The 20298-nt window shown below is 35.2% G+C and overlaps 1 protein-coding gene across 3 annotated transcripts in view; it reads right to left on the reverse strand.

The window, feature by feature from the left end:
• Positions 1-286: 286 nt before the first annotated feature.
• The window catches only part of LOC111050376 (endoplasmic reticulum-Golgi intermediate compartment protein 2), a 43476-nt gene continuing 23464 nt past the window's right edge, over positions 287-20298 (reverse strand). For all 3 annotated transcript variants that reach the window (XM_022336691.2, XM_022336692.2, XM_039423766.1), the window contains 4 exons: positions 19291-19541; positions 8305-8427; positions 2902-3039; positions 287-980 (listed from right to left, as the gene is read on the reverse strand). In XM_022336691.2, coding sequence (XP_022192383.1) covers positions 847-980; positions 2902-3039; positions 8305-8427; positions 19291-19541 — 646 coding nt within the window. In that variant the 3' untranslated portion in view covers positions 287-846. The remainder of the gene's footprint in view (positions 981-2901; positions 3040-8304; positions 8428-19290; positions 19542-20298) is intronic.

Here is a 20298-nt window from a genome sequence, read left to right on the forward strand (position 1 = left end):
ACTCTTTATTAATTTATTCAGTCCTATTACTTTTCAGACAAATCGCATAGACATGTGATGGACTCCTCGAAGCATGAGTAAAAACATCAGAGCAACTATGAGGCGATCTTCAATGACCCATCTGAATAAAAACATGACTACAGTAACAAGAGACTGTATGGTGCAAATAATTAATAATTTTGAATGTAGGCTATTATTTCCTATGATAATAGCCTAATTCATTTATGAAGAATGGAATACTATTCAGCTAAATTATATTACTACAGGCAATAAGGCAAAGTAAGCAGCAAGGTTGAGATAATCAAAGCTGGTTCAAAGTTACACAAACTACAATCAAATGTAAACAACAAATGTTTTCCACATTAATTTCATTATTTTAAACTGATCTGAGTGAGTCAAAACTATGTACACTGACGGTGTTTACTATCAGAAAATCATATAAGAAACCTTCGGTAAGATGCCATGTAGGCTAATTGTATAGTGAGCTAGATATAGAAAAAATAGCAAACCAACAAAATTTTCCAAGAGGAAAACTATTCAAATGAAAGAATTAGATCCAACTCTACTTTAATTGTTGAACACATAGTGAAATACTGAACAATTTAATGCTTTATCCGAACTACAGTAATTACAAATTTCAACGTCAGAAACGGTTATTGCCAAGATATTCTAAAATAAAGCGCCACAGCAAACTCATCCCACCTCACATTCGGATGTACTGCAGTGAAGAATACACCTACACAAACAACTTAACGTGGTAAACTGCTGTTTGCTAAATACATATTAGCATGGAGAAAAATTAGAAATCAGTTGGTAATTTACCAAGAAAATATCACAGTTTTGAGGTCACCGCTCTATTAAAGGTTCTGGTTCAATGACACTGATGTTATTGATTATATCTGCGCCGGTAGTAGCTGAAGAGACACCTCTCTGGCAATTGAAAAGTCTCAGGACAAACTGAATAAAACTGTTTATCAAACCTGCAACAAACATGGAAAAGGTTGGCATTAATTAAAAGAGCGTTAGCGCGAGTTCTCACTTTTGACTTACTAGAGGCCAAAGTTGTTTTCTGTCTGTATATTCTACAATTACTTTTAGTCCAGTCACTATATACAATGGTGCTTGCAATTTATATTGTAGTTCTGATTTTTTAATATATTATTTGGATACATGAGATAAGTCCAGAACCAATTTCTTCATGTAGAATTTCCTTGTGCTAGATACAGAGTGACCCAAAAATCTCTTATTTTCGGTTCATTTTCCAGTTTTCAGCTATTTCTGCCAAATCCAGTAATCGAACAGAAAAATTTTTCTTTTGCCTTTTTTTAGACTAAGAAATTCTGAACAAAATGAGATCATTCGGAACTCTCTATCTTCAATGAGTACTGAGTTATGATTTTTCGAAAATTAGTAAAATTTAAAGAAAACAAAATCAATTCTGATGAGTTTTAGTTTTCAATCAACAATATCTTCCGATGTTTACCTTCAAGATGTATAATTCAAAATTCCTCTGAGTGTATTTTTGTGCTCTACAATCTGAGATCAGGTAGAGCGCTCTATCTCATGTAGATTTCCAGGTACACCTGATAAGAATGGTCCTTGTATTGTGAAAAACACCTGATTTTCAGCTTCAACCATCATCACCAGTAACATTATCCTCACATTGATATTTCGCACAATGACATAAGTTCATCAAATTATGTTCTATGAGAATCACCCGTTAGATGCACTTCATTTCAGTATTTCCTAGTGGAGAGGAGTGCATAAGGACACCTCAAGGATCAAAATATCAAACACTTATAACTTATAACTCATTCTTCTCAGTTCGTCAAGGTGGTCCAAAATCATGCATCATAAGTAAAATTCAGTAGAAAAATGGAAAAATTTATTGTTAAGTGTACTCAAGCTCATATTCCAATACAAAAAAATGTATTTTTAACAAAAAAGTTATTTTGTTTTTGCTTTTTTTTGTGAATTTATCATAAATTATATTTCTGTGTGAGGAAACGAAATCTTTCAATGCATGCTCATATAAATTTATAATATATACAGTAGGTATGTGATTATGTATGGGAAGACTGAGCATAACTTTCTGTTAGAGTTTTCATCATTAGAAAAATTTCTCAAAAACATTTTCCATAGGTTTTTCACAATCTTTCTGAGAAGAGCCTACAAGCTGCGGATTTAAAAATCAGAATGATATAGCTGATGGGTGAGTTGTTCAGCCCAGGTGGCTCACTGGTTTTAATTATATTTTTTAGTTTCCAATCGCTCGTTCAGATAAGTCGCTATCAACCTTTGATAACCTGCTGCCGGGAGAGCCATGGGTTCCATTTCCATGAGGAAGGTTTATCCATCCAGCAAGAATCAACATGAAATAACTTGAAATTACAACATTATTTCAATTTTACCCATTTTATTCAAAATGAATGTTTGCTTTACTATATTCAAAGAAAAAATACACTAACCAGAATTCTGTAAGTTCTTGTATTGGTGAACACGATCAAATAATCCTGTCCTAACAGTTCAAACAAGCTTCAGATTGCTAGAAGTTCACCAGAGAAGTTGCGTTTGTTGAAAGTTGAAATGAATTGAAGTTGGTGCAATAATTATAAATCAGAGCTGTTATACACTAAATAATCGCTTTTGAGCTGCAACAGCTTTTGTTCTATTTTAAACTGTGAACTACCAAAGAGATTTATACATCCTATTCTCTGGCAGAAGTTTTATCAGGATTTTCTATCACATTGGCCTGAGAAATTAGTTCCATATTTCTTTGGTGTCGTATCAATGAGAATGAAATGAGAGGGAAAGGCGTTTCCTGTAGTTCATAAGCTGGTGCTAGCGCCAAGAAGTTAATTTAAAAACAAACATGCTGATAATGAGAGAGAACAAACTGACCTGTTGTCACAAAAATACCGCATACAGTCGCGCATAGTCTCACAAAGAACTGATCCAATGGCTCTCGTTCCTCACTCACACTCACTTTTAGAGCACTCATGTCATACTTGAAGAATATTCCTGGCACACCATGAGATCCTGCAAACCAAAGTAACAATTCATTCACATACAAAAATAATATAATTATCATGAAGATTTCAGAGAAGCAAATAATTAAGTTGAAAGAGTAATTAATATTGCGGCCTATCATGAATTGTTTCTAGTGAAATAGAAACATTCTCTTCTAGAGTAATATTTGACGCGTTATAAGTGGGGGATGTTACGAATGTAGAAATTAAGGCAGTATTACAGAGAAGGTTATTCGATACTACAGTATTAGTAAATTTCAGATAAAATAAATTGTTCATCGAATGTTACGGTAAATGAGATGAGTTATTGGTTTGATACTGGCCGCAAATCAATGAGTTTGTTCCCATTCTACATAACAGAGAGAGCAGAATTTCGATAAAGTGTTCATGTCAGAGACTTAAGTGAAAAAAGAAGCTATAGATTTATTGACCGAGCGAAGTGAGGTCTAAGATTCAAGTCGACGGTTTGGGATTTCTCTTAATGTTTAAATGTCCAATATTAAATAAACATAGACTTTATTCAACTAATCTATTATTTCACGAATTTAACGTTTTGACTTTGAGACAACTCTTCTTGAAAAATTTAACAAAATATATTATTAAGTATAAAGACAATTTTTTATGATAAATGAATCTCATTACAATTTTAGACCAAATACTACCAATAAATACGAAGTTTATTATGCAAAATTTAAACTAGTTAAGAGACAGTTGATATATTTAAGCAGCAAGTTTATAAATATATTACCTTTTAATTTAACACATATAACTAGAGATACCAGTAATGATATGAAAAATTGGATAATTGCAAACTATTTCACTTCAATAGAAAACCTTATTTAAATTAAAATTTATTGTATCCTTATAATTTATTTACTTTTCTCTTTTCTTCATTCTCAGAAATGACTCAATGATGAGGATTTTTAATTTTATTTTAAATATTATTATACTATTTTCGATTTGCAACGGTCACCAGCGGGCAAAGTTTATTCTTTTGCTGGTGATGCCAGCACCCATTTGGGGTATAATTAAAAAACTGAGTAAATCCAAGTCAATGATTAAAAAAGGCTCACTAAACTCAAATCAGTTCAACAAATTCTTTACAGAAAACATAGATAAAATTGTAGCTGAAGTTGAAAGTAAAAGTTGCAGTCATAGTGCAATGGACTTTTTGAGAGCTGGTTATTGTGCGCCCACGTCCAGATTTGAATTTAAATTAGTTGAAACAGATAACATAATTAATATACTCAAGAAAATGAAGGGGAGTAATAGTGTAGACGTCTATGACATTAGTCCTAGGATGCTTAAACTCTGTCTTGATTATATTATAGATCCTCTTACACACTTAGTTAATAGTTCAATCCTTGAAGGTGTTTTTCCACAAAGCTTGAAGATGAACAAAGTTCTGCCCATATATAAAAAAGGCTGTAGATCAGATTATAATAACTTTAGACCTATTAACATAACCACTACTGTTTCAAAAGTACTTGAAAAGGCTCTAAATGATCAAATTGTGGATTATTTCGAAAGAAACAATCTTTTCAACAATTCTCAGTTTGGATATAGGACTGGGAGAAATACGGTTAGAGCTGCAATTGATCTATACAGGGATTGTCTGAATTCTTTGGAAAACAAGAAATTTACTCAGACTAAATTGTTTGACAAAAGCATTTGACACTGTATCGCACAAATTGTTGCTAGATAAGCTTGCATTTTATGGCTTCCAGGAAAGATCTTTGAGACTGGTAGAATCTTATTTGGGGGATCGATTCCAGAAGGTTGTTTTTGAGGAATCTGAGTCACAGTATCTACCTGTCTCCCATGGCGTGCCTCAGGGTTCTATTTTGGGGTCTATTTTGTTCATCGTCTACATAAATGATCTACCAACAATTGTAAACCCTCCAGCCAAAAGCTATTTGTTTGCGGATGATCTGTGTGTTTTTCTGAGCTTTCCCACAGTAGTTTCATTGAGTCAAGCTTCCCAGGACTTGGCTGATTCGATCGAGAGCTGGTGTAATTCAAATTTATTATGTGTAAACTCTGATAAAGTTCAGAACTTGACTATCAGTTATAATAGAAGACTGACTATGAATGAGGAGAAAGAGGCAAAGTTTCTGGGCTTCACACTTGACACTTGCCTTAGTTGGTCCCAGCATATTGACATTGTTGCTGGCAAGCTGAATAAGGGAGTCTTCTTAATTAGAAAACTGAGGTCATATGTCAGTTTGGATGTTTTAAAGGTGATTTATTACGCTCACATCAATTCTCATCTGTCATATGGCACCATACTTTGGGGTTCCAGAGCTTACAGTGGTAGACTTTTTAGAATACAGAGAAAGGCTATCAGACTGATTTGTGGGCTTTCTAAGCGAGCACAGTGTGATGAGCATTTTAAAATTCTGGGAATATTGACTCTACCTTCAGTATTTGTTCAACAGAGTCTTATTTATGTTAAGGAGAATTTGGAGAAGTTTGTGGAGCAGGGGGTAGTTCATAGCCATAACACTAGAAATAGGGGTAATTTGACTACTTATCGGTATACCTATTCTAGTACACAAAAATCATTTCTATTTTTATCAATAAAATTGTTTAATTCACTTCCTGAAGATCTTAGAAATATGGAGAATGGAACTTTTAAAATTCATATGAAACGTTTCTTAGCAGCTAACCCTTTAAACAAGATTGAAGATTTTTATACATTAGCTAGGAATATTAGGTTATAAGTTGAAAATCAGGTGACATATTATCATAGGGTACTGATAGTATAACTTACTGATGTAATATATTTTTATTTTGTATATATTTGACACTTGTATTGTATCTGATGACCTCAGATATTGCTGCAATAAAGATTCTATTCTATTCCATATATAATACGTAAATTATATATACATATGTAAAAAGATATTCATGATTTTGTATTATTATTTTCTTATTTTTAAGTTAACACTTGTATTTTGTTTAAATTTATTGTTCATCATATTTTTTTTTTAAATGGCGAAATAAATGATTTGATTTGATTTGAAAAAAAATTGACCGAGCGAATTGAGGTCTAAGATTAAAGTCGACGGTTTGGGATTTCTCTTAATGTTTAAATGTTTAAAGGTTTAAATGTTTATATGTTGCGCATTTACGGCGAAACGCGATAGTAGATTTTCATGAAATTTGACAGGTTTGTTCCTTTTTAAATTGCGCGTCGACGTATATACAAGGTTTTTGGAAATTTTGCATTTCAAGGATAATTTAAAAGGAAAAAGGAGCCTCCTTCATACGCCAATATTAGAGTAACAAGTCGACGTTTTGGCATTTCTCTTAATGTTTAAATGTTTGAATGCTGCGCATTTACGGCGAAACGCGGTAATAGATTTTCATGAAATTTGACAGGTATGTTCATTTTGTAATTGCGCGTCGACTTATATACAAGGTTTTTTGGGAAATTTTGCATTTCAAGGATAATATAAAAGGAAAATAAAAGGAGTCTCCTTCATATTAGAGTGAAAATCAGACTATAGAATTATTCATAATAAATCAGCTGACAAGTGATTACACAGATGTGTGGAGAAGCCAATCTATTACTGTATTTCCATAAGGTCTATAGTTTCAATCAGGTACTTGTGGATGAGAATACTGCATGAGGTCTACTGTTCACAGAACTACTAGTTGACCGAGCGAAGTAAGGTCTAAGATTCAAGTCGAGGGTTTGGCATTTCTCTTAATGTTTAAATGTTTATATGTTGCGCATTTACGGCGAAACGCGGTAATAGATTTTCATGAAATTTGACAGGTATGTTCCTTTTTAAATTGCGCGTCGACGTATATACAAGGTTTTTGGAAATTTTGCATTTCAAGGATAATATAAAAGGAAAAAGGAGCCTCCTTCATTCACCAATATTAGAGTAAAAATCAGACTATAGAATTATTCATCATAAATCACCTGTCGAGTGGATTATAAATCGCATGCCATGACGCATGCAATTCAATATCTCAATGTAGCTTGGTGAAAAATCAGCAGCTGTGTAGACTATAAATTGCATGCCTCATTGAATGCAATTTTTATGCACTATTAAATAGGACGCAAAGAACTTATAACAGCTTGTCTGGGCGCCGAGATGTCTTCTGGTTTTCTCGCGCTAAATTCCGGAAAGCGTTATATGATAATCAAATCTTGAGCATGATCTGATCAAACAAATAGTTGGTGTATCAGTGTGGACGTGCATATGGTTTGGGACGTCGTTCAGTTATAAATGTTATTTATTCTACTGATAAAATTTTTAAATTTTTTTGGAATTTTGAATTCTCAATTTGTTTTATTTTTACTTTTTTCATAATTATTTGAAATCTTTGTATTTTTCATTTTTGAATTAGTTGGTATTTTTGTTGTTTGTATTATTTATTATTGGATAAGTTCGTATTATTTTTATCATTATTTTTCTTTTTTTCATTTGTATCTGTACAATTTTTATTTTTAAGGAGACATATTTGGGGAAACCCGTTGTTTCCATTGTGAATAAATAAATAAATGAACTATTGATTGCGTGCAATAACGCATGCAATTAATAACTAAAATAACATAGTATTGTCTCTCGAACTTTCTCTGCTTTGAGCTTGGGCTGTCCTGTTGCCAGTATGTCTTGAAGGAGATTAGCTTTTGATGTTAGCATTTTTGATACACCAACCCCAACAGCCATTAGCCGTTTTCACATCGATATCTCGCCGTCATGACATACAGACACGATTTACTCTGATGGACAGTATAAGAGGAGGCTGCGGTTTATAACTGCGCGAGGTCTACTGTTCACAGAACTACTAGTAGTATAGTAAGAGACAATCTGGAAAAAAGCTTTTCGTTTGCCTTTTGGAAGTATGGGTCGAGTTGAGAGCCGAGAATGGGGCAGCTAATCAGCCAAAAGTTTTAACTCTACAAAAAATAATATTGAATTTGAAATGAAGCTCATACGAAACTGTGTTTTATAATATTAAATTAAAATACTGTTAAGCAGTACAATTACAAAATTTGGTGATTTTTGTAGTAGCATTACTTTTCTTTTGAAAGGACTTCTAACTTGATGTTGGAGTAATTCCATAACTATAGACTCTACAAATCTCTTACTGAAGGTGTTATTACTATGGTGTACTCCATCAGTTTATTGTAATCAGTTGTACTATTCCAGTTGACAAATAGTAGTTAGTTAATAAACTTTTATGACAAATAGTAGTTAGTTAATAAACCTTTATTACTAACAGTAGTTAGTTAATAAACCTTTATGATATTTACCTTTATGATGATCGACAAGTCTCAAATGATCCTTGACGGAGTACTGATATGTCTGTGTATGAGTCATAAATGTTTGTACATCAGTAGGAACAACTTCAATGAAGTATTGGAACAAAGCCATATCTGGAAAAAGAAGGCATTATTTACAATAGTCTTAATAGAATGAAAATTTCTATTCAACAAAATTACATCTTCTTCAATATTGAGCTTGATATCTTGGCTTACAACTTTGTAATGATAATAATACGCATTTTGCGAAGAGAAAATTAATAATGTTTTTATAACATACCTTAATAATGGATAGTACACATCTTACAATGAATGATATTTTATATAACTTACAAAGGAAATGAGAGATTCTATTCTAGAGTGAAAGGTAAGAAGAATAATAAAGAATTCATGACATATTACTTGTGATAAAGAAAACACAATTTCAATTTGGATCCTTTCTTTAAAACCCGCAATATGCGGTTCTATTGTTGTAATATTGAAAAAGATAATTAACATGCACTTTCAAATCTGAATCTTTGATATTCCTTTTGCTGCAATCGTCATTTTCGATATTATAGTTTTTAGAGTTTAGTTCAACCATTCATTTGGTAAAAAATAACGTATTTTATGATTATGTTGCAACATCTAAGCTGCGTACAGACTCAAGTGCCACACATCTCACAAACGTTTCTCTAACAAAGATTCGCCAATTCTGTACGCTGCTCGCGAACACAGCGTAAGCAGAGTATTTCGTTCGTCGAGTTTTTACGGGAAGTTCGTTGCGAGCGCATTAAAATTTTATCGTCACCTCATCTGCTGGGTATTTATATTATACCCACAAAATATATGGATCATTGCAATCAACAATTTTGACGAGCAAGAGTTCGGCTTGTGAACGGCGTGGCTTGTTCAAGACGCGTAAGTCTGTAAGCAGCTTTATGAATATGAACATGACTATAAATTAATCTGAAAGTTCACCATTAATGGTATTTAATGTGATATGTGATTTCCATGGTGTCTATTCTGTATTAATGGGGGGAGGATGATTCATTTTCGTGGGAGTGTGGAGCAGCCCATACTGTAAGGCACATCGTGGCAGAGTTCCCTACAACAGCCTATGAGAGTTCACAGAAGGACTTTCTGATGAGCACACCAGAATCAATTGCCTAATTGAATTCGCTGGATGTATACCTTTAATTCAGGAAAACTTTACTGTAAAATTTTCTTTTAACAAATGAATAAAATGTTTTTATTCGTTCTAGTTATGTTTTACATGTTTATTATGCAATATATTTTTTGTTGAAACATACATGTGTTGCTTGTCTGCTATACGTCGAATAAACGAATGTAATTTTTCATCAACCTACTCTATCATATCCCTATCGAGCAAGAGTGTCCGGTTTTGAAAATTTTTAAAAAAGCCTGAGAATACAATTTCTATTTAAAAGGTTCTAAAACCACAAGTTGTGGAATCCTAACGCGATATTTATGAGATGAAATTAGAAAACTAAATAGTCTCAAAACTTCTGTTTTTTCCAATTGTAAGCCATGAAGCCGCACTCTGGCAACTTGAAGAGTTTATGTACGAATTCAGAGCCACAAATAAATAAATAAATAAATAAATATTTCCCAAAAAAACTAAAAGTACAACATCAATATTACACAAAATATTAGATAAATTACAATTACATACAATAGTTAGTTACAAAAAATCTTATGTGTCCTCTACTTGATTAGTTTTTTCTGTGTGGAAATTGACTTACTCCACTATGGCGTACCATGGTCTAGAGTAGGTTTTGTTTTTTTTGCGGATTATTAGTTAGTTAGTGTTTAGTAAGTCTGGTGGATTCACGGAGGATCGGCAGCCTTGATTGCAGGTTGATTAGTTTGTGCTTTCCTCCCCTTCCCACTCTCCCAAAGAGGCAAGATAACCTCTCTCCCTCACCCCTCCTTCATCCTCCCCGTTTATCTTTCAACCCAGCACTTCAAGAAGCGTGCTCGAGAAGTCAACAACGTTTCGTTCCGTTTCTCCTGTTCCGTGGCGTTCGAGTTGAATGCAATTACCTCGTTCCGTTTCATGATATATGTGCAATATCATATAGGCCTACACATGAAGACAGGATATCACCAGTAACTTCTACACTCGAGATATACAGTCCACTTCCTCGCCAGTTCCAAGGTTAGTGCAAATTAATAGACTTTCTTTTGGGGCTGTCAACGTTTTCGTGAATTAAATCTTAACTGTACCCCAATCCATAGGTTTGGGGACAGGACGGGATTACCACATGGTCCTACCAGGCCTGGGATATGTTCTATTTCCAAGAGATTTATTTTTCAATTCGTTAATAGTAGAGTTACTTGTTGATACATGCACTGATATCCATGTTAAATCCAGTTACAAAGTTCCTTTCCAAATCTCCTTGTTTATCTAATCAGTTACTTAGTTACAATGGCAAGCCCACAAGCCTTGCTTACTATTCGTGTGAAGAAGAAAGGAACTTTGTTTAGCCGTGTTCAACAAGCTTATGACTTGTTGAAGGACATCAATGATCCTAAAATTCAATCTCAATTTTTGATAAGAAGCATATCTATTGAAAATACTGTGAAAGAATATTCTGCACTCTTAGATGAAATCAATGAATTATCTATTCAAGTTGAACCTACTAAAGAACCTGAATATCAATCACTTACCGTTATTGATAATTTATCCTGTGCAATAATAAATGCTTGTGATAAATTGAATCAAATTAAAAATGAGAAACCGAAGGAGAAAAGTGAACCCTCAACTTCAACCTCTCATTCTCCCCGTTTGAACATGATATTACCTCCAACTGAAATAAAATCGTTTGATGGCTCTGATATTTCAGACTGGCCTAGATTCAAAAATATCTTTTCATCATTGATTGTGGATGATAAATATTATTCTCCTGTTCATAAATCTCATATTTTGCATAATTTGTTGAAAGGCGAAGCAGCCAGAGTAGTGAAATCTTTTCAGATAAGTAGTGATTTTGATTTGGCATGGAAAACTCTATGCAAGCGTTATGAAAGTGATAGGGTGCTAGCTAACTACTACGTAAATGAGATTTTGAAAACTAGTTCAATCCCATTTAAACCTTCGTTACAATCGCTTCAAGATTTTCTTGTTAAAGTAGGTGATAGTATTACCACTCTGAAATCGTTGAAAGTTCCTGATTTGGCTGATTATATCTTGTACTCATTAGCTATTCGTCAATTAGACAAAATATCACGTGAATCGTTTGAGCTCGAGGTAGCTGATAAGAGCTTTCCTTCTTGTCAACAGTTGATTGATTTCGTGAATAAGAGAGTTAGATCTTATCAATTATCTGCATCTGATGTGCCGTCTGTTAATGAACAAAAATCTATCGAAAAGCCGAAAAATAAGTCATTTCAGAAAAAGGTTGTCTTATCTACTCAGGCTGATAACAGCGTTCGAAATAAAAGCAGCTCAGTTACTTGTGAATTAAATGATAGTGCTGAAACAAAATGCTCACTTTGCAACTCAATGAATCATTCGTTATTCAAATGTCCTGCTTTCTTGAAAAGAGATCCAAAAGCTAGGAATGAATTTATTAAATCATTGAGAGTCTGTTTCAATTGTTTCTCCAAATTTCACGCTGTAAACCAATGCAAGTCTAAATCGTTGTGTTATTGTGGCCGTATGCATAATAAATTACTTCATTATCCTCGTAGTAGTGATAATAGCCGTTCGAATTCTCCTGCTTGTTATCAGAAATCTACTTATAACAACTCTAAAGTTGCTTTGAAATCGAAATCTGTTGATTCGATTACTTAAACTGATAGCACTATGAATGTTGTTGAGAATTCAAATTCTTCTAAGCATTATGGTATCACTGATAATGTTATTGATAAGTCATCATTTATTGTTAGTTTAATTCCTAAAACGAGTATTGTTCTAGGTACTGCTCAAGCAGTTATTTAAAATTCATCTGGTTCGTTTATTGGTGTTCGTTTAATGATTGATTCTGGTAGTACTGCTAATTTCATCACAAAAGATCTTGTTATGAAACTTGGTTTATCTGTTCATGATTGTCATCAAAATTTCTCTGGTTTGAATTCCTCGAGTGTAGGGAATTCTTCTGGTGTTGTGAAATGTTTGTTGAAACCTAAGGGCTCAAATCACCCTCGTCTAGAAGCTGAGGCTTATGTGATTGATAAAATAGTTGGTTCATTGCCCCCTATTTATCTCAGTTCGAAAGTGCAAAATGAGTTGAAAAAATTCAACCTTGCTGATCCTGTGTTCTATGAACAACGTTCCGTTGATCTTCTATTGGGATGTCAGTTATTCAACAAAATATTACGTCATCATAGTCAAGTCTCATCTAGTGAAGAGTGTTCGTTTTGCGTGATTCCTACCGTGTTTGGTGACATTATTTTGGGTGAATTTCCAAATCATTCCGGTCTTCTTAATCAGTCATTGACTGCATTAATGACGTGTCCCACCTCTGAGAACTCGTTGAATAATTTGGTTCATAAGTTTTGGGAAAGTGAAGAAATTCCTAATCATAAATTTCCTAGTCCCGATGATGAGTTTTGTGAGAAACATTTTGCTGAAACTCACACGCGTGATACTGAAGGAAGATATGTTGTTCGTCTTCCTTTCAAAGTTGACACTAATCAACTCAAGTTTCATGAATCTCATGATGTTGCTTTAAATCGTTTTCTGTCGTTGGAGCGTCGTATGCTGCGTGATGCTCGTTTGAAATCTGATTGCATATCATTTATGGAAGAGTATCTTCTTTTGGATCATATGGAAGTTGCTAAAAAACCAGGTAAATATTTTATTCCTTATTTTTGTGTATTCAATCCGTCATCACCTACAACAAAGGTTCGTGTTGTATTTGATGGGTCTGCTAAAAAGAGTCACATTTCGTTGAATCAAGTTCTTCATTCAGGTCCAAAATTGTTAAATGACATATGTGATGTGTTAACTAGATTCAGACTTCACTCATTCGTATTCACGTGTGATGTTACGAAAATGTATCGTGCTATCCTCGTTGATGAAGAAGATCGTTCTTTCCTTCACATATTGTTTCGTAAAGATCCTTCCGATGATATTGTCGTTTATGAGCTCAAAACAATCACATATGGTTTGAAACCGTCTGGTTTTCTTGCTCAACGTGCTCTCATTCAACTGGCGAAAGATGAAGGAGATAAATTTCCGTTGGCAGCAGCAGCTATTCGTGATGATATATATCACGACGATTTTCTCACAGGTGCTAATTCGTTGGAAGAAATCTGTGAAATAAAATCACAACTTTGTAATCTTCTAAACTGTGCTCATATCAAGTTGAATAAATGGAGCAGTAATTCTCCTGAGTTCTTGGATTTGATTCGTTCTGAAAACACTCAAGTACCACTTCATATCAGTGATGAGCCTAATTCAAATGTGAAAGTTCTTGGCATAATGTGGAACCCAACTACTGATTGTTTTCATATTAAAGTCTCCATTCCAGAGTTTCAAAAGAAAAACTCTAAGCGCACTGTTCTGTCCGTTATCGCGCGTCTGTATGACCCTCTCGGTTTTATAGCTCCAGTAATATTCAAAATGAAATGTTTTTTACAAGAGCTGTGGAAGTTGGACATCGATTGGGATACGCCGATTCCTGTTGACTACAACGAATGCTGGAACGAGCTGATGAGAGAGCTTCCTGCTCTAAGTTCAATTTCAATTCCTCGATGCGTTTATGGCGATGCTTTTTCTTGTCAAATACTTGGGTTTTCCGACGCATCGCAGAAAGGAATCTGTGCTTGTATCTTCTTGAGAGTTGTGTCGTCAGAATCTACGGTGAAATGCTTCCTGTTGAAAGCTAAAACTAAAGTTGCGTCGTTGAAAACTCTGTCTATTCCTCGATTAGAGCTTCAAGCTGCGTTGTTGCTTTCGCGATTGTATGTTTCAGTCCTTCCTTCACTGGAAAAAATCAATCTTCAATCTACGTTTCTGTTCAGTGATTCAACTATTGTTTTATCTTGGTTGCATATACCTCCTTACAAGTTGCAAACGTTTGTTGCAAATCGTGTTGTGAGAATATTAGAGTTGACTAATATTTCAGATTGGAATCACATTGGTACTGATTTCAATATTGCCGACGTTGGTTCAAGAGGCGTTTCTCCCCAAAACTTGTGCAATTCGCAAGATTGGTTCAATGCTCCAACGTGGTGTTCTAATTCGTTGTCATGTTGGCCGTTGTCATCTATGACTTACCCTGCTACTGAAATTCTGCCTGATGTGAAACAAAATAAAGGTGTTGTTTTGAATATCACTGAAGAGACTGCTGTTATTCAGATAACACGTTTCTCCTCATACATGAGATTGTTACGTTCCTGTGCTTATGTTTTACGTTTCGTGAATAACTGTAAAGCATCAATTAGTGGTGTCTGTCGTAAATCAGGCGCACTTAGTGTTCAAGAGTTGAAATGTGCACAAATTTATTGTGTTAAAATTGTTCAAAAGTGTCATTTCAATCGTGAACTCGACCTATTGAAAGAGGGTAAACCTTGTGATAAGAGTTTCCAAAAATTGTCTGTATTCTTGGATTGTGATGGTGTGATTCGTGTTGGTGGCAGATTGGTAAATAGTGCTTTAGGATATGAAGCCAAGCATCCTTGTTTGATACATAAAGATAGTCATTTTACTAAACTCCTCATTGAGTATTATCATATTTCTCATCTTCATGCTGGACCCAGAATAGTGCGTGCTCTTATTCAGCGTTATTTTTGGATTGTTGGAGCATACAGTGTTATCAGAAATGTGATTTTCAATTGTACTCGCCGTTTATTCGATGCAACTCCTGTTGCTCCCGTCATGGGTGATCTTCCCAGCTCTCGTGTTGTTCCCAGTGCTCCCTTTCTGAAGGCTGCGGTCGATCTAGCTGGTCCTTTCACTGTCAAAGAGAGTATTTGGCCCAAAGCTCGTACGTACAAGGCATACTTTGCACTGTTTGTCTGTCTGGCAACAAAAGATTGTCACATTGAGGTGCTTACAAGTCTTTCATCCGAAGAGTTTATTAACACTCTCCATCGTTTTGTTTCCAGGCGTGGATTGCCTAAAGAAATATTCTGTGATCAAGGGACGAATTTCAAAGGTGCTGCGCGACAATTGAAGGAAATTGTTGAATTTCTCAGATCATCAGAAAATCAATCCAACGTCTGTGATGCGATGTCATCTAAAAGCATCTAATTTCGTTTTAATATTCCACATGCTCCTTTCATGAATGGAATCTGTGAGTCTAATATTAAAAATGTGAAATTCCATTTGTTTCGTGAAGTGGGAAATTCGGTCCTAACTATTGTTGAGCTTTCCACTTTGTTGGTGAAAATTGAGGCGATACTCAATTCGAGACCGTTGTATGCGCTCTCTTCATCTCCTGATGACTACGAGGCGCTGACTCCCAGACATTTCCTTGTTCATCGCCCTCTGTTGGCGGTTCCTGAAATTGACGTGAGTGATGTCAACGAGCACAGACTGTCTCGTTGGGAAAAGGTTAATCGCTTCACTCAGAGATTGTGGAAGAGGTGGGAGAGTGAATACCTCCACACTCTTCAACAGAAGAATAAGTGGTTTGAGAGTGACACAAACCTTCAGGTAGGGCAGTTAGTATGGATTAAAGAGGACAATTCATCACCCTTATCATACCCGTTAGGTAGAGTCACCCAAATCATAAGTGATGCTAAGGGTGTTGTGCGCTCAGCTAACGTGAAAACTAACTCTGGTGAGTATGTTAGGCCAGTTAGGAAACTTGCCCCCATACTTCCCTATTAGTTTAACCCACACACCAAGTTTTCCGTTTTCCTTTCCTATTTCTTTTTCCCTTCGTTTTTCCTTTTCTACCGTTCAGTGCATGTTGTTTTGTTTTTCTTTTACTTTTAAATTTTAGTTTTTTTTGAATTTATGTTCTTGGAAATGGGGCATTCCAAGGCGGGCGGAGATGGTGGATTCACGGAGGATCGGCAGCCTTGATTGCAGGTTGATTAGTTTGTGCTTTCCTCCCCTTCCCCCTCTCCCAAAGAGGCAAGATAACCTCTCTCCCTCACCCCTCCTTCATCCTCCCCGTTTATCTTTCAACCCAGCACTTCAAGAAGCGTGCTCGAGAAGTCAACAACGTTTCGTTCCGTTTCTCCTGTTCCGTGGCGTTTGAGTTGAATGCAATTACCTCGTTCCGTTTCATGATATATGTGCAATATCATATAGGCCTACACATGAAGACAGGATATCACCAGTAACTTCTACACTCGAGATATACAGTCCACTTCCTCGCCAGTTCCAAGGTTAGTGCAAATTAATAGACTTTCTTTTGGGGCTGTCGACGTTTTCGTGAATTAAATCTTAACTGTACCCCAATCCATAGGTTTTGGGACAGGACGGGATTACCAAAGTCATTAGGTGGTTAGTTGTTGTTTGAAATAATGTTTTCAATGTTCTATCTTCCTTTGATCATCACCCAATTGTGTACTATTGTTTTGAACTTTCTAGGGTGATTAATCTGTTTAAAGTTTGCAGGAAGTAGATTATATAATTTTGATGCTAAATGATTGAAATGCCTCTGGTATAGTGCCTTCCTTGCAACACTGGTGATGAGAAGATTCCTTTATCTGGTGTTGTGGTTGTGGTTTCTGGTTTGAAATGTTGTTGGGTTCTTGTGTAATCTGCATAGTATCTCCTTGGAGTAAAGCTGTCTTGGATCCATCATGTCAAACTCATTGAACTCTGGTCTGATGAATAGCGTGGAGGCTTCTAGTTGATGACCCTCATGATCAGCTTCTGTACCCTGAGGAGCGGTTCGATGTGCAAGAAGCTTGTACCTCCCCATCCTACAATCCCATACAGCATGAGGGACACATAGAATCGCAGAAAGATTTATTTCGGTTGAAAAAGCTACCATTTGACAGGACTGAATGGTGCCATAAAGAAAATATAGCATAAGAAGATATCCCATGGTATGGTGCCGAAATTTATTTATTTTTTCAAAATTCTAACTTTTCCAAGATAAAATTTTATTAGAGTGCTGGATTAACGTTGTGGTTCTCACGGTATCGGAGTAGTTTCATGATGTCATTCCGCACATTACGTAATTAAATTATAATATTTCCTCTATTGTTTTCCAACGTTTTCCTTGAGTACTTAGAATTGTTGTAGACAAAAAATCAGATGAACGTCCATTCTATTGCTGAGTCTTCTACTTTGATTGAGGGAATGTTCCTGTATTCTGTCTTTGTTAGTTGTATTCCTTTCTCGTTCTATTGAGGGAAATTTATTGTCATCACCACTACGTCCTTTGTAATTGGTAATTTTTTTGGCTTCATTGCTAGCCCTGATACCTATTTTTGAGCCTGATTCGGTCGACTTGGAGAACTGAACAGGAGACCGCTTTTAGATTCTGTAGAGTACAGACATTATTTTCTGAGCTGATTTATTTATTATCTGATTTAATCATGACATATTAGTCTTGTTTTTTGTTCTCTCCTGGAGACTAAAGATATTATTCGGAATCATTTATTTGATCAGTTTTGAAATCGCTAATATTTTTATTAGATTATTAATGGCGTAGTTAATTTGCATTCAGAGTGGTTGACTGCTGCACTTTATTATTATTGTAGGCTATGGATTAGTAACAGTCGAAAACCCATTTAAGGGTGAGTGATGAATATTTTATAGTATTGTTGTATTGTCTTTATTTTGATAATTTTACTTGTATATATCAGGTAACAACTCCTGATTGAACGATTTTTCGTTATCTTTATTTTTAATGGATTAATCAATTATTCTATGATCAAATTTTACTCAATTTTGCAGTCTTATATCTGAGATGTATGACGATATCCTAATGTACAAGAAAGTTATACTAAATGGAGTATCTTCCTACTCTTTATTTTATTGGTACAGTCATTTATATCTCTGGCATTTTGTAATAATTGTTAGTAAAGTTTGAAATACTCACTGGTTGTACATCAACTGCAACTCTGTAACTTAGATTTCAAATTCTACAATTAAAACCTATAATATTTCTTCTGATGTTAATTTAATTTTTAATATAAATTGTATGTATTGTATTCATTAGATGATTTCATGAGAAATCATTCATTGAATACAATATTTAGTATGTTATTTATTCTAGCATTATTTTTTTGTGTGTGTGTATTCTTGAATACTCATTCGAGGATCGAGCTGTAAATATGCCTTGCTGTCGAACGAGGGCTTACGAATTCGCCGACCGAGATGGCCGGTGATATCGGACATCTGACCTTGCCGTGCGGGGCTGAAAGACGATCTTCGATCTGACGCCACTAGCCCGTTGCCTGGAGGCCATCACCCTTCATCCTCATCCATCACCCTTTGGACACCGGACTCGAGGACGACAGATCTTAGATAAGTACTTGATACCCCCCACTACAATATCAGATGAGCCCCCGTTAATTTGGTCTCTTAAAGACATGAGTATTTGGTCTCTTAAAGACAGATTGATTATTTGATTATTCATGTAAAGATGTATTTAACAATATTTTCTATATTATTTTCATTATTATAAGAGCAGTCAGTCAACCGCATATCTATGTTCTTATTTCCAAGACCCTCAAACCACTAGAATTAGGATCACATTATTGATATGATTCAAGTCCGCAGACCTCAGGGCCTAGCACAATTTCAACAACTACGCCTTCTCCGACAAAATCATTTGTCACCAGGAGATCGGCTTAGTAAAGGGCGTCCATGTTCCAAATTTCATTGTTAACTCAAGCTGATAGTCCTCGTAGTTCATTTTCATGAAGCTATGAGACGCTGGTAGTCTCTCATACCTTGCCGTTTACAATCTCCGGCCAAAGTAAAAATAATCGCTAGTAGACAGTAATCGATCGGTTCGCGTTAACAAAAATCGGCTTGTAATTTAGAACATAAACGACCTATATACCATGTGATATCTTCTTATGCAATCTTTCCTCTATGATGGTGCTTACTCTCGGTGGTGACTTTCTCGTCGCCCTCGAGGGGATGGATGATGCCGGGACTGGGGTCGCCGAAGGAGAGCTTGTTGATGCGGTGCGTGAAGTTGTAGTCGTTGTCCCACATGAAGGCCGAGATGTGGATGTGGCCTCGCGGCAGGGACAGCGACTTGCCGGCCGTGATGTGGAAGTTGCCGGCCACCTTGTTCAGCTCCAGAGTGCCGTGCAGTCGGCACGCGTCCGGCGGAGTTACCGGCATGTATTTTCTGCAACAAACATTCACTACGTTATAATTTGGTATATAGTTATTGATTTATACCAGAAAAGATTCTCTTAATTTATATTAATATTTGAAGATAATTTTTGTATTTTAGATTTTTATTGTGTGTTTTGTTTAATAGCTTGAATATGAATTACCAAGCTTTCCCTAATATTTTTTTTATTATGTATTGTCATTTTGTATTTTTATAGATATTGTAAGTTAATTATGCTTATTTTTTGGTGGAAAAAAATGATGTGATATGTTCAAGTTCCAGAGAGTCGCCAATAGGGCTGATTGACTGATATTTTACATGAATATCTTTAAGATACTAAAAAATTGTGTTTTTCTAACAGTTTTATGAGGAAAATAAGGTAGGCAAAATTTTGAAAATCTGGTACAAAGGCTTATTAAGCGGCTAGAAATTTTGTGTTACGATGGCTTCAAAATTACGCCAAATTTACGGAAAAATTAGCGTTTTCTTAGCTTCAACTGTTCAATTATGTTACAAAAGTACAGCCAAAATAAAGAATAATAATGTTGTGTTGAGATGGTTTTAAAATTAATGCAAAGATACGCCCGAAATCGTATTTTGGTTCCTAAGAGTTTTTGAGAAGTGATAAGCATAAAATGTTCAAATATGGTATACACGTTTACTAAGGACTAAAAATGTTGTGTTATAATGGCTTTGATAAGGCGAGCGAAGACATCCACTAAATAAAAAAAATTGCGGAAAATAACGTTTTAAAAGCACCGAAACCTCA

The sequence above is a fragment of the Nilaparvata lugens genome, chromosome 3, assembly GCF_014356525.2.
Source record: "Nilaparvata lugens isolate BPH chromosome 3, ASM1435652v1, whole genome shotgun sequence".
Lineage (NCBI taxonomy): Eukaryota > Metazoa > Arthropoda > Insecta > Hemiptera > Delphacidae > Nilaparvata > Nilaparvata lugens.